At 35.9% G+C, this 21061-nt stretch overlaps 2 protein-coding genes across 2 annotated transcripts in view; both read left to right on the plus strand.

The window, feature by feature from the left end:
- Positions 1 to 2760: 2760 nt before the first annotated feature.
- On the plus strand, positions 2761 to 10843 carry GJE1 (gap junction protein epsilon 1). Its single transcript, XM_033093986.1, is given in 5 exon segments — positions 2761 to 2797; positions 3930 to 4008; positions 4010 to 4112; positions 4603 to 4688; positions 10534 to 10843. Coding segments are annotated over 5 exon segments (615 nt in total).
- Positions 10844 to 19881: 9038 nt separating this feature from the next.
- Positions 19882 to 21061, plus strand: part of VTA1 (vesicle trafficking 1) — a 57294-nt gene continuing 56114 nt past the window's right edge. Inside the window, exon 1 of the mRNA XM_033103412.1 lies at positions 19882 to 20041. Coding sequence (XP_032959303.1) covers positions 19930 to 20041 — 112 coding nt within the window. The 5' untranslated portion in view covers positions 19882 to 19929. The remainder of the gene's footprint in view (positions 20042 to 21061) is intronic.

The raw sequence follows: 21061 nt of genomic DNA on the forward strand, positions 1-21061 counted from the left end.
CAGTCCTTGTTTTTCATGAAAAGGGGAGGATGTTTTCAGCTAAGAAAGAACCCAGAGGATGGAGCCACAGGTTAAGGACACGATGGACCAGGGATCCACTTCCATTCAGCAGCAGAGCACAGTAGACTAGATAGCAGGGACTAGGACTAATGCCTTAGTCATGGAACATTCTCCTTCCTCCGGAGTAGGGAGAATTGGTAGTATCTTCCTTGCCTTCAGACTTCAGAACTATTATGGACTCGCGACACCAGTGTGCCTTCTACTCTTCCACATTTGAGGTGGAAGTGTCTATTGAAGTCATGCTACCCTTGTATCACCATTGTACATTGATGTTCTATGGAAAATGACTTTTCTTTGTGTTTCATTAGATTCTGCACGACGGGGAGCTACATCTCAGCCACATCCAGATGTGCACATGATGCAAATCACAAAACCCTGGACTTCTGCCCTAATCCTATACTTAGATGAGAGTTTTGACATCCTGGGATGAGACTGAAGATATGTGGGTGAGATATGAACATATGTGATCAGAGGGCACACTGGTAAAATATAAAATTACCTACAAATTTTTTTTCAGTTCTGCACCGACACCCCTACAATGTGACTGCAGATCCATCAAGAGGCAGGAGCTATTTCTTGAACCTGGGTTGACACTATAACTTGCTTTGCCTAATGTAACATTAGCAAACAGAGGAGTAAATAATACTTTACACATTGGGGATTGCCCTCTTTTTCTGCTTTTGGAACCCTGCAACTGTTTGCATCTAAAGAAGCTCACGTTGTCACCCAAATTAACAGCCCTACCCACTGCTGTCCATGTGAGGCCAGCCTCACTATACCTGCTGTCTTCTCTGGTGAGTTTACCTCACATTTGGAAGGTAAAACTGGGCATACATCACTTATGTCTTAGCACTTTCCTCTTGGGAGGAAATTGCCCACAGAGCTCAGAAGCTCTGCTCTGCTTGTCTCATGCATAAATCTTATAGAGGTCGGGAGGCATTCCATGCAGGAAAGGTAGCCATGATACGGCATTGACCAGGTCTGCAGTATATCTAAGAATCACTTTCCCAAAGAGATAAGCCAGGTCCCTCCTGCAACCGAATCTTTATGGTAATAAGAGTGATATTTTAGCCTCTATCTGCCATATTCATTAGTCTTATTATTCAGTTGGATCATAATCTATAAAGGGAAGACCAATACTATTTGTTTGGCCCTTTGAAGATCTCAGCAATGAAAATCATGCTGCATTTTTCTCTTCTACACATGTCATTATAGTTCAAGTCTATTTTGTCCATCTCTGAAAGAACATATGAAGACTTTAACGATTTTTACACATCTGACACTAGTATATACTGTGTTTCCCCAAAAATAAGACCTAGCTGGACCATCTGCTCTAATGCATATTTTTGGAGCAAAAATTAATATAAGATCTGGTATTATATTGTATTATATTATATTATATTATATTATATAGGACCCGATCTTATAGTATAGTGAAATAAGACCGGGTCTTATATTAATTTTTGCTCCAAAAGACACATTAGAGCTGATAGTCCAGCTAGGTCTTATTTTCGGACAAACATGGTATTTATTTAAATAAAAAAAATCATTACTGTACAATAATAGAAGTCAAAGCAGAATTCCTCCCATGTGAAGGAATGTTTGGACTTTTGGATGCCCCTTTCAAGGAATTAACACACAATAAACCCGGAATTCTGTTTCTGAGGAGATAAAAATATACACCAATGTCTCTTCCAACACCTCTTATTTTTTTCCTATCCAGAACAACACTCTGATTCAACAAGGCCACTCCCCTTGCCTGTTGATTACAATTACATGTGTTATGCAGTCACTTCTCTACTAGCTGAGGAAAGCAATGAAGTTGTCTGAAGTCGCAACTTTCACAGATCACAAACAAAACTAAGATAAGAAAGGCAGGTGAAGAAAGTAGATTTTATCCATTGACTGACTAGTGTTCTAGGTGGATGGAAGATATGCAGATGTATCAGTTTGAAGGCAGCTTTTTGTCTGTCTTCACCCCTACTGATCATCAGCACCTGTAACAATGTGTAGCGGATGATATACCTACTAAAAGACAAAAGAAAAGGAAGGCAGGATTGATATGTACTAGACCCTGGTCTCCTCTGGATTAACAGTGCCTGCTATTTTTCCTTAGAACAGAAATCTAACTGCAGATTTTCCCATATCTGTGGAAAGCATTCAGCCAAAGGAAGAATATAGCAACACAACCTAATACTCTGTAACATAATCGCTATCATGGCCTATGTTATGATTTCTTAAACTTTCCAGAAATTAGTTCTATTTCATTAAAGTAAGTAAGAAAGAATCAGGACTAATTACCATGTACTTATTTTTTCAAACATACCAACATGGAAAAAAAAATAGATTGCTTGACTTTTCAGACAAAACTCTAAGCTAAAGAGTTCACTGAATTATAATTTTCAGGTAACTGAGAGGCATTGAGGGCTCAGAGCCCTTGTCTGGCTGGACTCTTGCTTTGTTGGCACACCTGTCTGGCTGGCTGTCTGTGCTGACAGTGTAAATCAAGGGTTTATTAGATTGACCACATGCCCTCAGCTTTTGTTTCTTTGTTTTCATTTTGTTTTAGGGAGATAGGGAAGGTAACAGGTGCCCCAGGGATCTATGGGGGGAAAAAGACAAAAGAAGAGGGAGGGGAGAGAAATTTGCAGGGGGTCTAGAATTAACCTACAGGGATACCAGGATAACATCTCCTGAGACATGTCTCTAAATTACATCAAAAACTTCTATGAAAGATGTGTAAGTATTATACAAACAACAACAGCAAAAAAATTTGAAAGAGTTCTATCTGTGTATTTTAACCTGATTTGCATGACTGTTGATGAATATGTTCCTCTACATATATATGAAGAATAATATGAGTATTAACCATGTACTTCAAAATATTCTGAATTTAAAACTATAACTAGAATAATTCAGGAAGTACTTTTAGCTGTTTGTGTTTTAAGTAACTCACGCTCAGTTTGATTGTCATGCAGTGTCTCAGCGCCTGCTCCCCGCACAAGAACACAAAATATGGTGAGGCCAAAAAGGAACACCAACAGAGCCCTAGATAGGGGAGTCATAACACTATATTCTCAATGGTGGCTGGTCGAGACACAAAAGCAAACATCCACCGGTACCCCAACAAGGGGTTTTCCTGTACCCCAGTCTAACTGGCTGCCGGGAAAGACACAAGAAGTAGGATCCACATGATCTGCAATTTGCCCTCCTCTTCTCTGCCCACCAACCCACCAACCACCCCCTAGCGTAGCCATGGCAGTTATATTAGTGGCTAATGGCTAACTGGTAATAGCTGATGACCACCCAGCCACAGTGGATGGCCGTCTGATTACAGCTGATGGCCATCTAATAACCAAGCCAGCACCTTTCCACATGAGGCCTAGAGCCTGGAAATTGCTCTCTGGGACTCTGTCCCCACATTGATAAAGTAGAAAATAGACTGCAATGACAATTAAATAAATACTATTTGGTTGTTTAGTGTGTATGCTATGAGTTTAATATGGAATTTGTTATCTAATTTTCCAAAAGAGGTCCTAGATATTTTAAGACTCCCTTGAGTTTTATTGCAAAAGAATTACAGGGGTAGGGGATGTTCATTGCATTTAAAGCTTTTTACGTATTTCGAAAATTATACATTTGATTAGTAACGTGTTCTATTTGACAGTTGCATTTCATATCTTCAGAGTGAAGAGGTGAGAAATCTCATAATACAGGATTTCCATTGAGCTTAATGATCTCTAAGGTTCTTTCTTGCCTCAAAACTTCATGAATCTTAAACTTTTTTAAATGTCATAATGAAAAATTCCTTTAAAATATCCTCCTTTAATGTTTGTTCTTAAACGTTTTTTTTCTCCCTAAAATTGTAGCAGTGAAGCTGCCAACTGTGATGGGTCAATCCCACACCCTTTTCTTTGGATGTCTCCGAATGTTCTTTTTTGAAGTGTTAGTTTGTAGTCTGTGGGAATGAGGTTTTGCACTTCAGTTGTGATCCAGACAGCAGAGAAATAAACCTCTTCTGTTACAAACAGTTCAGACCAATCACTCCACAAGTTTTTCTGGGTACACATAAAACTTACTCTACACCAGATAAAATTGTTTTCTTTTTAAATGTAAAATGTTATAATAAGATGAAGAATACCTTAGCAGGTATTATTTCCAGAATTATTACTTTTTTAAACCAGCTGTTTATTTCAGGTAAATTAGTTTGAGTTGGTTGAGACTTTCTTCCAACTCCAGTATTCTATTATCTATTGCTGTTAGAATTATACTCCTGGCTTGTAATTAGAAAATGGAAATTGGGTAGGTATTTCATTATTATTAGTAACTGGTAGGTGATGATAGTAAAATGTGACTGCATTTTCACAATTAAATGAGATAAGTTCAACATTAGTACTTTTATGACATTATTTTTGTTACTCATAAGACTTATGAAACTTAGAACTTTTAGTTAGCTTCTCTTGAAAATCAGTAATTTTTTTTTAAGTGTATTTTTCGTTATATGTTGATTGATTTGACTAAGATATTTCTGACATACTTTAGGTGTTCTGGGCATTACAACTAGTGATTGTCCTGGTTCCTGGAGCTAGTTTCAATCTTTATGCTGCATGTAAAAGCATCAACCAAGAGTGCATTCTTCAGTGTGACACGGCTGGGCTGCGAGAGAGAAGACCCCTCCATCCCCAGCCCCCACCTTTTCTGGCCTGCCTAGGGCACGGCAATTACAACTGGGGAGGCACTCCCAAGGATCAGCAGTAGGCAGCAGACACAGCTCTGGGCTTTCAGCAGCTCAGAAATCTCCTGCCCGCCACACACACACACACACACACACACACACACACACACACACGAAGTGCCCTAAGACTCACGAGAACTGGACACAGGGCTGGTGGTGCTACTCTCAGTGCGCATATGTGCAGGCAACGGCAGAAACTGCACTGACTTTGTAGAAACTACCATCAAGACCCCTCGGCCCCACACATCTAAATCTGCAGTCCCAACGTCACTCTGGGCACCAGGTAACCAGCTCTGCCTGCACAATACACAGAGGACTCTTTGGTACAGCAGAGGACAACCTAGAGATTACTTGGTGGGCTTAAGCCAAGACTGGTGCTGCTTTTTTTTGTTTTGTTTTGTTTTGTCTTTATATCTTTGATATCTTTGCCTGTGTTGAGTGTGGGTTGTTGGTTGTTTTTACATGTGAATGTATTTGATTATTTCTTTGCTGTTGTTGTTGTTGTGCTTGGTGATTTGCTTTGTTCTGAAATTGCCCTACCAGGGCCCAGCTTAAGAGGCACAAGATTCAACACACCCAGAGGCCCACTCCAGACCAAACCAGAGCACTACCGGGTTTGACCTACAAGTGACACACCCAGAGGGAATTCTCTACAGGCACAAGAGCCCATAGAGACCAAACCACATTTAAGTGGTCAACCCTCATGCAGCAGAACACCCTGCGGTGGGCAGAGCCAAGTCTCACAACTAGTCAGTCTAGGAGTTAACCCCACCTACTCACAAGCAAAAAGCAATTAAAGATCTTCTTTAACAGGACAATATGCACAACACAAGAGTCACCTTTGGAGCACACACAGAGGAGAAGAAGGAAGTAGTGCAAGTCAATTATAAAGGACACATACTACATAAGATAACCCGGCAAGAACTAAGAACTCTAGGGGATCTACCTAATACATCGAAGCAAACACAGAGAGTCAGCCAGAATGGGGAAACAAAGAAACATGTCCCAAATAAAAGAACAGAAGAAACCTCCAGAAATAGAACCAAATGGAACAGAAGTAACCAACCTATCAGAGATAGAGTTCAGAACACTGATGATAAGAATGTTTAAGGAGCTTATCCTTCTTAGACATAAAGAAGGATAGAGAAATCATAATGAACAACCAATTAGAAATAAAGAACACAATTACTGAAATAAAGAACTACCTTGAAGGAATTACCAGCAGGTTAGATGAAGCAGAGGATCGAATCAGCGACTTAGAAGACAAGTTAGCAGAGATCACCCAAACATAACAACAGAAAGAAAAGAGAATAAAAAACAATGAAGATGGTTTAAGAGACCTCTGGGATAACATCAAGCACAACAACATGCACATCATAGGAATACCAGAAGGTGAAGAGAGGAAGCAAGGGATTGAGAACATATTTGAAGTAATAATATCCGAAAACTTCCCTAACCTTATGAAGGAAACCAACATACAAGCCCAGGAAGTGCAGAGAGTTCCAACAAGGATAAACCCAAACAGGTCCACACCAAGACACATTATAGTTAAAATGGCAAAGGTTAAAGTCAAAGAGAGAATCCTAAAAGCAGCAAGAAAAAGACAGAGGGTTACATACAAGGGAACTCCCATAAGACTATCAAATGACTTTTCTACAGAAACATTGAAGGCCAGGAGGGAGTGGCAGGAGATACTCAAAGTAATGAAAAACAAAGGCCTACAACCTAGGTTGCTTTATCCAGCAAGGCTATCATTTAAAGTTGATGAAGAGATAAAGAGCTTCCCAGAAAAGAATAAGCTAAAGGAATTTATTACCACCAAGCTAGCATTGCAAGAAATACTGAAAGGACTTCTGTAAATAGAAGAAAGATGAAAACAATCTAACTACAAATTTAAAAATGGCAATAACTATGTACCTATCAATAATCACTTGAAATGTAAACGGATTAAATGCTCCAATCAAGAGACATAGGGTGGCTGAGTGGATAAGAATGCAAGACCCTTGTATATGCTGTATACAAGAGACTCACCTCAGATCAAAAGACACACACAGGCTGAAAGTGAAAGGTTGGAGTAAGATATTTCATGCAAATGGAAATGAGAAAAAAGCTGGAGTTGCAATACTTATATCTGACAAAATAGACTTTAAAATGAAGAACATATTAAAAGATAAAGATGGGCACTATATAATAATAAAGGGATCGGTCCCACAAGAGGACATAACCCTAGTAAACATCTATGCACCCAACATAGGAGCACCTAAATATGTAAAACAGATATTGACAGATAAAGACAGAGATCAACAGTAACACTATCGTAGTAGGGGACTTCAACACACCTCTGACAACAAGGGACAGGTCTTCCAGACAGAAAATCAGTATGGAAACAGCAGCCTTAAATGACACATTGGACCAAATGGATTTAATCGATATTTTAAGAGCATTTCACCCCAGTGCTGCAGAATACACGTTCTTCTCAAGTGCACGTGGAACATTTTCCAAGATAGACCATATGTTAGGCCACAAAACAAGTCTTGATAAATTTAAGAAAATTGAAATCATACCAATTGTCTTCTCTGACCACAGTCAAATTAGAAATGAACTACAGGAAAACAACTGGAAGACACACCAATTCATGGAGGCTGAATAACATGTTACTAAATAATGAATGGGTCAACCAGGAGATCAAGGAAGAAATCAAAAGATATCTCGAGACAAACGAAAATGAAAACACGATGACCCAAAATCTATGGGATACTGTGAAAGCAGTTCTAAGAGGGAAATTCATAGCATTGCAGGCCTACCTAAAGAAACAAGAAAAATCACTAATCAACAGTTTATCTTCACACTTAAGGGATCTGAAAAAGAACAGCAAAATAAGCCCAAAGGGAGTACAAGGAAGGAGATAATAAAGATCAGAGCGGAAATAAATGAAATAGAAACCAGAAAAACAATACAAAAGATCAATGAATCCAAGAGTTGTTTCTTAGAGAAGATAAACAAAATTGACAAACCATTAGCCAGGCTCATGAAAAAAAAGAGAGGACCCAAATTAATAAAATCAGAAATGAAAGAGGAGAAGTGACAACAGACACCACAGAAATACAAAAAATTTTAAGAAATTACTATGAGCAACTATATGCCAATAAATTTGACAATCTGGAAGAAATGGACAATTTTCTAGAGGCATACAACCTTCCAAGGCTAACTAAAGAAGAAACAGAAAACCTGAATAGACTGATTACCACCACGGAAATTGAATCAGTAATCAACAATCTTCCAACAAACAAAAGCCCTGGACCAGATGGCTTTACAGGTGAATTTTACAAAACATTCAAAAAAGAATTATCACCTATTCTCCTCAAGCTCTTCCAAAAAATCCAGAAGGAGGGAAGACTCCCAAACACTTTTTACGAAGCCACTGTCACCCTGATCCCAAAATCAGACAAAGACACCATAAAAAGAAGAAAACTACAGGCCAATATCTCTAATGAATATAGATGCAAAAATCCTCAACAAAATATTAGTGAACAGAATTCAGCAATACATTAAAAAGATCATACACCATGATCAAGAGGGATTCATCCCTGGTATGCAAGGGTGGTTCAACATCCGCAAATCAATTAATGTGATACACAAATTAACAAAATGAAAAATAAAAATCACATGATCATATCAATGGATGTAAAAAAAGCATTTGATAAAATCCAGCAGCCATTTATGATAAAAACCCTTAAGAAAGTGGGAATAGAGGGATCATATCTCAACATAATAAAGGGAGGTATAACAATACCTGACATCAAATTATACTACAAGTCTACAGTAATCAAAACAGCATGGTACTGGCATAAAAACAGACACATAGATCAATGGAACAGAATAGAGAGTCCAGAAATAAATCCATGCCTATATGGCCATTTAATCTATGACAATGGAAGCAAGAATGTACGGTGAAGGTAAAGACAGTCTATTCCATAAATGGTGCTGGTAAACCTGGACAGACACATGCAAAAAAATGAAGCTGGACCACCTCATTACACCATATACAAAAATAAATTCAAAGTGGCTTAAAGACTTAAATGTAAGATCTGAAACCATAAAATTCCTAGAAGAAAATATAGGAAGAAACTTCACAGACATTACTCAGAGTAAGATTTTTACTGATATATCCCCTCGCACGAGAGAAGTAAGAGAAAAAATAAACATGTGGGATTACATCAAACTAAAAAGCTTTTTCACAGCAAAGGAAACCATCAATAAAACAAAAAGGGATCCTACTGAATGGGAAAATATATTTGCCAATGATATATCTGATAAGGCATTAATATCACAAATTTATAAAAAACTCACTCAACTCCAAAAAAACAAACAACCCAATTAAAAAATGGGCAGAGGACATAAAGAGACATTTTTCTAAAAAGGACATACAGATGGCAAACAGACATATGAAAAAATGCTCAACCTCACTAACCATCAGAGAAATGCAAATAAAAACCACAATGAGATACCACTTCACCCCAGTCAAAATGTCTATCATCAATAAATCAACAAACAACAAGTGCTGACGGGGATGTGGAGAAAAGGGAACCCTTGTACACTGTTGGTGGGATTGCAGATTGGTGCAGCCACTATGGAAAACAGTATGGAGGTATCTCAAAAATCTGAAAATGGAACTTCCTTTTGATCCAGTAATTCCACTCGTAGGTATCTATCCGGAGATATCCAAAACTCTAATTCAAAAAACTTTATGCACTCCTATGGTTATTGCAGCACTATACACAATAGCCAAGACATGGAAACAACCGAAATGCCCATCGGTAGATGACTGGATTAAGAAACTGTGGTACATTTATACAATGGAGTATTATACAGCCATAAAGAAGAAAGAAATCTTACCATTTGCAACAACATGGATTGACCTAGAGAACATTATGTTAAGTGAAATAAGTCAGACAAAGACAAATACCATATGATCTCACTTATATGTGGAATCTAAAGAAAAGAATAAGTGATTGAACTAATCAGAAAGAGTTTTGGAGACATAGAGGAAAAACTGAGGGTTGCTAGATGGGGGGCGGTAGGGATAAAGGGGAAGGTGAGGGAACTAGAAAACAATCAGTAACCACAAGATGGCCACAGGGTTTTGAAAATTAATTAGGGGAATGTAATCAATAAAGTTGTAAAGATTTTGTAGGGGGGAAAATATATATATATATATATATATATATATATATATATATATATATATATATACACACACACACACATGAATTGAGGGTAGATGTTCAAAATTATGTCTGAAGACCAGTAAAGAGAAAGGTATAGGTGTGGTTGTTGGTTGGGAGAATATGAAAAGTAGACAAGCAGTAGACTAGGTAAGACATAATGGTATCTTGGAATATGGTGGTAGTAATGAAGAGAAGGGAATAGATTTGGGAGTTATTTGGTAAATAAATTTGACAGGACTCAGTGATAGATTGGATATGTGGGTTAAGGGAGAAGAAGATGCCAAGGAAAATTCTTTGGATTCTGACTTGCATAAATGGATTGGACAGTGGAGCCATTGGCAGGAGACCAGAAGAACAGGTTAGGTCATTCAGTTCTGGTAGTTTTTCTTTGGACCACACGTACACTGTTCTTTCAATGTTAAATGACAAACTGATTACATGTCCTTTCCATTTGTGACAAAACTTTCCATTTCCATTGTAAACATTTATACAAGCAAAAAAAAAAGAGAGAGAGTGCATTCTTCAAAAGCCTATCTACACTGTGATTTATATCCTCTCCATTTTATTAAGTATTAGTCTAGAGGTGATAGCATTTTGTCTTCAGATTCACCTCTTTGGTTTCCAAGTAAACACACTCTACTTGTGTGATACTGGACCTCTTGGCAAAAAATTTACTATTATAAAGTGCATGGGGCCAGAATACCTTGAGAAGACCGTTCTTCTCATTGCAATGTATACATTTACTGTAATTACAATGGTATTATGTGTTGCTGAGGTTTTTGAGATAATATTTAGAAGATTATGCTTTCTAATTAAGTAGTGACCAAAAGGTTTATCAGCTACTGTCATGTCACAGTTATTTATCAATCATTTTTATTTAGTTTTATCTTATTCAGTGAGTAGCTCAACTTCAAATGTAAATGTCTATTATTTAAATTTACCTCACTGTGTCTGAAATTTATGTCTAATATAAAATATTATTGAACAAACACTTCATTTTTTAAAAATTTTGTCATGCATTAGAAAATAAACATAGAACTAATGTTAGCTCATGTTTAAATAATACTTTCACGGAATACTTAATTGATCACATACATCTTAACTGATCACAGTATTTTGTGACCAGAGAAATTTTATTATCTCTTTTAAACAGAATGGAAAATTGAGGCTCAGGGAGATTAATATATGGGCCTAAAGACATGCAACCAGACTAGAATCTAGACCTTCTTATTATAAAGCCATTGCCCTTTCCACTAAACCATGCAGCTTAAAATTTGAGGATGTAATTATATTTGCAGCCATCTAAAGTATAACTTAATTAAGCACAAAAGTTGTAAATTAATTATTAAAAGAGTCATTCTATGGTTTGATCACTAACTTGAAGAAATGAAGCAATTACATTTTTAATATTATACTCTACTGTTTTCTTAAAATTTTTAACATTAAGTGCTATTGCCACAAAGTAAACAAAAAATGCTATGGAAAGTGTTGTCTGAAGTTTTCTTGTTTCTTGTTAAAAAATAAAAACCTCTGTGCTCATAGATATCCTGTAACTACAGCTTCTATATTCAAGATTGTTATAATGGAAAAATTACATTTATGTTGAGTTAGACTTTCTAAATAGCTATAAAATTACTTCAAAGGCAATTTTATATCAATTCAGTGCATTTCATTTTATCTGCCTGCCTTGCCAATAATCATCTTCATTTGATGTCATTTAAAATCTTTATGTATGACTGCCTTATACTGGTGCCTTATTAGGGAAATAAGTAGAGTCAGTCAGATATTGAGGTTTCCAATTTTTTCTTCAGTATTATTCAGCTTACGTTTGCTATCATGAATTTCCAGATTTAGGATTTCTAAATCGTTGAGGCTTTCTCCACATAAATGCACAGGAGAAAATCCAACTTACTTCATTCAACAAATAGCTGCTGAGTATCCATTATTTACCATGTACGGCATTAAGAGTTCATATAAAGGATAAGTAAAATTTAGTACCTTTATGAGATTATATTCCAGTGGGTGGTTCAGCAGCATGCTAAGAGGATGGGGGCTGCCCGTCCTGAGGGAAGGTATATTTTTTCACTATCTTTGTTTAGAATCACTGGCCCTTAGTGCTAATAAACATCAACATTTAGTCCGTTTTATTCTTATTTTTAAATTCCCTATGGATAATACACCCCTTATTGCCTCCTCTCATCAATCATCCCACATACATATATTTCTTCATCATGGATCATGTTTTCCTCTACCTTTGGAAGGCTGGTAATTTTTGACTGGATGCCAGACTGTGTGTTTTACCTTGTTGGATGCTGAATATTTTTGTCTTCCCACAAATATTCTTAAATTTTATTCTGGGTACAGTTAAGTTACTTGGAAACTTGGATCTTCTGTGCTTCCTTTTAAGCTTTATTATATGAGACCAGTGTAGCCCTCACTGAAGGGCTAATTTTGCCACATTACTAAAGCAAAACTTTTCTGAGTTCTCAATCAGATGCCCCTTGATACTTTGGAAATATTACTTTCCCACCATTCCTACCATCTTAAATTTCATCCTTAAGCTGGTAGACTCACTGTTTTAGTGCATTTGGGTTGCTATAACAAAATACCTAGAGGGTGGCTTATAAATAGAAGAAATTTATTTCTCATAGTTCTGGAGGGTGGAACTCTGAGATCAGGGTGACAGCATGGTCAAGTTTTTGTGAGTATTCTCTTTGTGGTTACTCACTTGTCATTTTATCCTCACATGGTAGAAAGAAGGTGAGAAAGCTCTCTGGGTTCCCTTCTACAACGACACTAATTCCGTTCACAAGAGCTCCACCTTCGTAACTTAATCACCCCCCTAAATGTCCCACCTCTTAAGACCATCAGATCGAGGGTTAGGATTTTGAAAGATGAATTTTGAAGGACACAATCATTCAGTGCATTGTACTCATAGTTGCTACATAAATTGCTGTAGCTACAGGAAGGAAGTCTTTGCTGCACCCAAGGAAAGAAAGGAGAAAGGGCAAAAGGGAATTCTCCTGGTTTGCCTTTCAGAAATTTTCTCAGAGAAGATAATTTCTTCAAAAAATCCACAAGACTGTCTCTTAATTTCATTGTCCATTCACTGATGAACATTTTGACTTATTCTGATTCATCTTTTAAGAACATTGTCAAAGTATAACCATGGCTGCTGGGAACAGCAATTATTTTCAGTCCTATGTGAATCTTAGTTATTGTTCCTTTTAATCCTGTGAGGTAGTTTTTTTTTCCTAGAAAGATGTTTAAGATGTTACATTGAATAGGACTCAGTTGAAGACCCTTTGCAGATCTCTGGAGCTCTCTTACTTTCCCCTCTACTGTAGTCTGCCCTGCAAAAGCTAGCCTCCTTGGCTTCCCTGGACAGTATCTTCACAACTGATAGGAGGAACGATGGTATTTCTAAGCCACTAAAGGTAACCCGTTTACTTCTGCTTCTTTCAAGTAAACAGTACACATTATTATGTTTAAAGATACAAATAGGGTGCAAGAGTTGGTATGGACAATCTTTTTAATGACTTACTGATGTACTATTTTTTTATTTCATTTCATTAGTAACTATGTCAGGATTATTAGTACACAGCTATACACTCCTGGATAGTTAATGCTATATATAACTATAGTATTCATAAAGTAAAAATATTTATATTTTAAAATATAAAAACTGATCTTCCTAACCAAAATGCATGTGTAGTAAAACTTAATAACAATGTCAAAACTAGATAAGTATCTAACCATTTGAAAAATGTATTTAAATGTATTTCATAAAATGCTCTTAGATCAAATAAGGTCATTTAACAGAAATTTTTCAGTGTATTTATAAATGAACAGTCAGAACAGTAATATTAAAACCCATGAGACATGACCAAATATGTAACACACAGGAAATTAATGGCTGAATATACATTTATTATTAAAAATAAATAAAAGATGTAAATAAAAAAAACAAAATATAGAACTGAAAAAAAGCAAAAATAGTTTAATAAAGATAAAAGCATAAAGTAATAAATTAGAAACCAAACAACATACAATGATAAATTCAAAATGGTTCTTGAAAATAACAATCAAATAGAAAAATCTGGCAAAACAAATCAAGTTTGGATATATAGGATTGTAAGATTCTTATACGTGTATATTATCTCTTGAAGTATATTATGATAATTTATAGATGTATACTATAAAATATGACAACCAGTATAACAAAACAACAAAATTTGGACTAATAAGCCAATGAAGGAAATTAAATGGAATTATAAAACGTTCAATTAATCCAAAAGATGGCAGAAAAGAGAAAAAGAGAACAAAAAAGAGGGGACAAATTCGAAACAATAACAAGGTAGTACACCTAAACCTTAAAATATCAATAGTTACAATAAATATAAATGGTCTTATCACTACAAACAAAAGCAGATTGTTTGAATGCAGTTTTTAAAAGGCCAGGCACAATTATTAATAAGAACCTCACTTTAAATATTTTAAATATTTAAAGCTTTAATATTTAAAGCATTTAAATATTTTTACAAATAGATAATAAGAAAAAATGGGAAGAGATATAGCATACAGTAATAAACAGTAAGCATCAGAGCTGAATTGGCCATATTAATATGAAGAAACTCCTGTAGAATTCAGGGCAAGAAATAATGACAGAGATAAAAGAGATAGTTCATAATAATTAAAGTATAATTTCATCAGGAAGCCTAACAGTTATAAATGTGTATGCCTCCAGTTACAGAGCATCAAAATACATGAAGCAAAAATGATAGAATTGAAAAGAGAAATCCAGTTATAATTAAAGGTTTCAACATTCCTCTCTCAGTAAGCAATTGACAAAATAGACAAAACATCAGAAGGGATATGGAGGACTTAAACATTATTAATAATTGATTTGAACTAACTGATATTTAGAGAACACTCCACCAAACATCAGTAGAATACACGTTTTCTTCACATGCACATGGGACATTCACCAAGAGAAACCATTGGTGGGACATAAGAAAGTTTCAAGGAATTAAATCATACAAAGTATATTAGCTGCTCACAATGGAATTAACCGAAATTAATAAAAATGAGATATCAGGAGTATTCCCAAATATTTGAGAAACTAACAGGGCAGTTTTATTAACCCATGGATCAAAGAAGAAATTGCAAATTTTTAAAACACTTTAAACAAATGATAGTATAAATACAATCTATCAAAATTTGTGGAAAGCTGCTAGAAGAGTGCTTGCAGAATACTATTTAATGTTCTAAATGCTATGTTTAAAAAAAAGAAAGTTATAAAATGATTTAAGCTCCTCACTTCAAGAAATGATAAAAAGGACAATTTAAATACAAATTAAATGGGAGGGAAATTTAACAAGGAAATTTTACAAGGAAACATAACATGAATAATGTTATGCCAATAAATGTGATATTTAGGTAAAATGAACAAAGTACTTGAAAAGCACATATTACTAAAAATTTACTCAACAATAAAAAAATAAATATCCTTATACTTATTAAAGAAATTAAATTTAAAATCAAAGCCTTTCCACAAAGAAAATGCCTGGCCCAAATAGCTTCCCTGATGAATTTCATCAAATATTTTAGGAAGAAATAATAGTCCACAATCTCTTTCAGGAATCAGGAGGGAATATTTGCCATTTCATTTAATGAAGCCAGAATAACCTTGATATCAAAACATTTTAGCAAAAATGTATTAGTAATTATAGTCCAGAAATATAGATACAGATATAGACATAGACATAGATATATAGATAATACATCGTATGCAAGAGGGTTTTATCTGAGAAATGAAAGGTTGTTTTAATATTAGAAAAACAGCTAATGTAATTTAACTCGATTAAAGGAATTAAGGAGAAAACTCACATAAGCATCTTAATAGAATCAGATAAAAGTATCTGATTAAATTTAACACCTGTTAATGATGAAACAAAGAAAAAGGAAACCTCTCATTATAAAAGGGAACTATGTAAACTTGATGAAAAGCATCTAAGAAAATCTACAGGAAACATCCCACTTAATAGTGAAAGAATGAACAATTTCTTCTATAATCAGGGAAAAAGGCAAGGATGTCTACTTTTATTACTTCTGTTCAACATTGAACTGGAGATCAATAAGACCAAGAAATATATATATATATATATATTTATTTGTTTAATAAATATTACAAGGCAAAAAAAGAAAAGATATACAAATTGGAAATGAAATAATATTGTTTTTACTCACAGACATGATTATATACATAGAAAATTCTAAAGGATACACAAAAATCTACTAAATAATTAAATTTAGGAAGGTTAATATTTCTGTAGAGTAACAAAATGAAATTTAAATTTTAAAAAGTAATTTGAAATAATATTCAAAAACATGAAACACATAGGAATAAATTTTATAATAGATGTGCTAGACCTGTGCAATGAAAATAAAACAATGATGAAAGAAATTAAACATTCTTTAAATAAGTGGAACAATAAACTACATTCATGATTAAGAAGACTTAAACTTTTATAATTACAAATTGGTCTGTAGATTCCACACAATTCTAGTCAAAATGTAGCAATCTTTTTAGAAATTAACAAGCAGCTTTAAAAATTTATGTGAATATAGAAAAAACCTAAAATTGCCAACACATTTTTGAAAAAACAAAATAAAAGTAAAATAAAACAAAATAAAAGAGGATTTACACTATATACTCTCATGACTTACTGTAAAGGTACAATAATCAAAACAGTATGGGATTTGCATGAGGATAGGTACATTGATTTACAGGAATAATGGACTAAACATATTTCTACACATATATAGTTTTTTTTAAAATATTCACCAACATAATTTAATGGTGCCAGAACAATCAAATATCTATGTTGAAAAAATGAACAGCAAATTTTACCTCCATCCCTGTTCCAACCATAGATGTGTAAACGGGCCTGGCTTAGTCATCGGGGTCTTCTCTTTATTCTTCTGCAGGAACTTTTAAGGAAAAAAACCTTTATTTTAGGGGATGATAAAAAAATAGAATGGAAGTCTCATAATACCAGAAGTCAAATTTCTACCATATGCAATGTACCCAAAAGATACAGCAATAGCTGTATAGTATTCTGATTACATTGGTTGAGCCCTGCCATTTGCCATCAAAATAGTTGTGACCACAACTGGAACAGAAAGTTTTCCTGTGAGATGATCACACATACACTGGAGTCCAGTGAGTGGTGCAAACATTTAACTTTTTCCATCAAAACACCTGTCTGTTCTCATCTTTCTCCATTTTCTTCTTGTGGTTGCCCCTACTTCCTATATTTGCCCTTCTCTCAGTGGCCAAGATTCTAGCCCCATCCTGGAGGGTGATGTTAAATCCTTTAGCAATTGATCAGAACTGGATGGAGGAGAGTTTAGGTCCTCCTTCATAGTAAACTATCAAAGTAAATTCTTCATTGCAAAACACCAACAAGAAAAACCAATTTCAGGTTGTTCATATTTACTTTGATTCATGGCATAATTTCAATGTACTTTTATACTAACAGTATTTCTGTTACTTTTCTCCCTCACATCAATCACCATCTACTGAAGGGATTAAGATATTTAGAAAGAAAAGAGCATGCATTCGCAGATTGAGTAAAATCCAATTGTAACCATTTCACTTACTTGGATATTTTGCCACTCCTCTTCTAGAATATATCAAGCGACCTTGAGCAGCCTCCATTCCTGAAGGAGGAGATCAGGAAAATAACAGAAAGGTGCAGCTTTCATGAGGAAGAGGAACACTTATTTTTTTGGACATTGGATGATAAAATGGAGAAAAGACAAAACACAAGAATACATTGGGGTAGAGAGACATTAAAGTCAAGTAGTAATGGTTAGGTTCACAGGCTCTAAAAGCAAAGTACCTGGATATTACTAATGTTGAACACTCATACTTACTGGCTGTGATCTGGGACAAGCTACATAAATTCTATGCATCCCATTTTTCTCATCTGTGAAATAATGAAAATGAAATTATTACCTTCCTCATAGCGTTGTGATAAAGACTAAATAAGTTGATGTAAAGTGCCTAGAAACATGCATGATACATAGTAAATGCTAGCTAGTTATCATTATTTTTTGTGGCAGAGAGGAGGTGAAAGAATTCCTATTTGGTGGCCTTCATCTCAATTGCAAGGAGTACAGTCTTTTACTAAGGCAATCATGGCAGAAGGTCTGGCTTGAAGAGAATAGGGAAGGCTTGAAACATCAGTTGCTCAACCCTAGGTATGCCATTAAAATTTCGTCAAGACCTTCAAAATATTGATATTTAGGATCCAACCCAGAACAATGAAATCTGAATGCCTGGTGGTGGGACCTAGATATGACTCTTTTAGAAAAACTTCTGAGGTGATCTTTAAGGACAACCGCAAGTGGGAATCAAGAAGTAATATAAAGAGAATAAATTTGAAGTCATAAGGACAGAGTAAAGGCATTTATGGTTATCCCACTCTGCTTTGCTTCATTAATTTTTCTATCAATCCAGCAACTTCTGACCGGAAAGTCAAGATAGTGGGAGTAAGAGAAAGAAACCATAATGTTGTTGTCTATTTTGGCTACTATAACAAAATGCCACAAATTGGGTTGCTTATAAACAACAATCACTTCCCAAAGGCCCCACCTCCTCCTAATACCATCACATTGGGTTTTGACATATGAATTTGTGCAAGAGACAAATATTCAGTCCATAGCAAACACATCCTCGAGAGGTAGTAAACAAGTTGCTGAGACAGGGGAGAATACAGAACTCAGTTTTTTGCTTGATAAAAAAAAGCCAGATCCAGAGTAAGATAATGGACTCTGCAAACAGACAAAGAATGTGCAGTGGGGGTTATATAAAGACCAAGAACAGCATCTGCAGGGATTGGGAGTCTGGTTTAGTGTTGAGTAGAGAGTAGTAGACAGAGGAAATTTTCAGAACTTGAGATCTTATTTCTTGGAAATAACATGATTTCAATATAAACTGGTTTGAAGATGAACGCTCCAGTTTGGGGACTGAGATAAAATAAGGAAATAATGAAGGTTAATCGAGGACGTAAGTAAAGTAAAAGATGATAGTATGGGAAGGAGAGGCAAGAAAAAGAATTGAAGTTATTGATGGTACAAGGAAAAGTTGATGCCTCCAATGGTATGAGTCAGTAGCATTGAACAAGAAGTATACCAGAACACCTTCTCTGTGCATTGACAAGATAATGAATGTCAAAATACTTTGTAAATGATTCATCACTCTCCAAAAATAAGTGATCTACAAATTATTCATTTACTAAAGTATACACTATCCAGTTCTGAATGAAAGTTCAATTTTCTTTAAGTTGAAAAAAATGGTTAGTTTATCCAATGTGTGAATATAGAAGAATGTAATTTTAAAAGTTTAAATGCAACATCTCTCATTTTACACAAGAATTGAATTTACAGTTACTAAGATCTGAAAAGTTACTATGGATGCCATTAATATAATCTGAGGAATCGGAAGCGATAATTCCTGAATGATGACAAAGGCAATTCAAGTCTTTATCCTTTTTCCCAATCAACAAACATTATTTTCTTCTTGTTTTTCCCTTTCTGTCCTTCCTTTTGCCACAAAAGCGGGGTGGGGGAGGTGGGTGACCCACAGAACAAAAAAGTAAAACAAAACAAAAACTCTCCTCCTTCACATCGGCAGAGAGCGCTGGTGTTGCTTAGACTTTAACTGCCAGGAGCCCAGCACGCTGAGGTTGTTCCAGCGGGAATCTCTAGTTGACTGGCTGTCGCTAAGCAACAAGAAAGTGGGCGGGATTTGCCTTGCGTGCTCGTGCGCGTGACCTCTCAGCGGAAGCGGAAGTGCCGGTGGCGCGCGACTAGGAAGTGGTGAGTCTTGGAGTAGCGATGGCTACGCTTGCCCCGCTGCCTCCGCTACCCCCACAGTTTAAGAGCATACAGCATCATCTGAGGACGGCTCAGGAACATGACAAGCGGGACCCTGTTGTGGCCTATTACTGTGAGTCTTTCCGAGTCGCTGCGCCCCCCCCTTACCTTCCGGGCCCCACATACTCCTCTGTGGTTCTTGGGGAAGGCCTTGCCCCCCTGACTTTAGACCTGAGCTCTGACCTCTGGCCCGCCCTACTTTGGGATCCCGACCTTCTCTCTGAGCCTCGCAGATCCCAGAAAGCCAAAACTTGCAAAGCATGATGGTGTCCACTGCCTCTCTTGTGCTTCAATATTCCTAAACTGATACATGGGCTCCAGAACTCTGAAACACACTGCCCTAAGGTGCTTTTTTGTTTTGTTTGTTTCTTCTTTCTGTGTGTACACACAAGAGCCTCTTGTCTCCACCAGGGAATCCTGAAAATAACCTGGGTAGTTTGAGTAATTGAGTTGGGGCTAAATCGAAGGTGATTGCCCCAAAGACAGTAGTGATGTGGACAAAAGAATCCAGACTAATTGGAAACATAGTCTTATGCAGATGAATTATGACAAATGCAAGCCAGTTGAAAAACTCGTAAGTGGCTAAATGGAGAGCATCTGCTACAAAACAAGCATTTGAATTTGACTATTCCCACGTCTGCATCCAAACTGCTCTGCCACCAGTGAAAATTTTGAGTCTGACTTCACTAATAGTTGGGGTTGAGGCATTTGGTAGCAGTATTCTCACTTGTGATACACGCAGTCTACAGTTGATGGAAACAAGGGGTTGAATTTTTTCAAACTTTCTTCCTTTGCAGTAAAGAGAGTAGTTCCAGTAATGTTATGTCAACTCTATTTTATATTCCATACTCTAACTTTACTGCAAATAAGTAACCAGGAAACTATAAATCTTCTGAAAAGGATTCTTAGAGTTAAGCTCAATATAAGTTGTCATCTGTTGTGAATGTTACAAGGTTAGCTAAAATCTGGTCCACCATCATCGCTGCCATATTCCAGGTGTACCCATTTTCTTTCCTCATATGTGCAAGGCCCTTTCAAACCTCCATGTTCTTCCCCTTGAAAGTTTTACCTTTTTACTCCGCTTAGCAAATTC

This window comes from Rhinolophus ferrumequinum, chromosome 3, assembly GCF_004115265.2.
Source record: "Rhinolophus ferrumequinum isolate MPI-CBG mRhiFer1 chromosome 3, mRhiFer1_v1.p, whole genome shotgun sequence".
Classification (NCBI taxonomy): Eukaryota; Metazoa; Chordata; class Mammalia; order Chiroptera; family Rhinolophidae; genus Rhinolophus; species Rhinolophus ferrumequinum.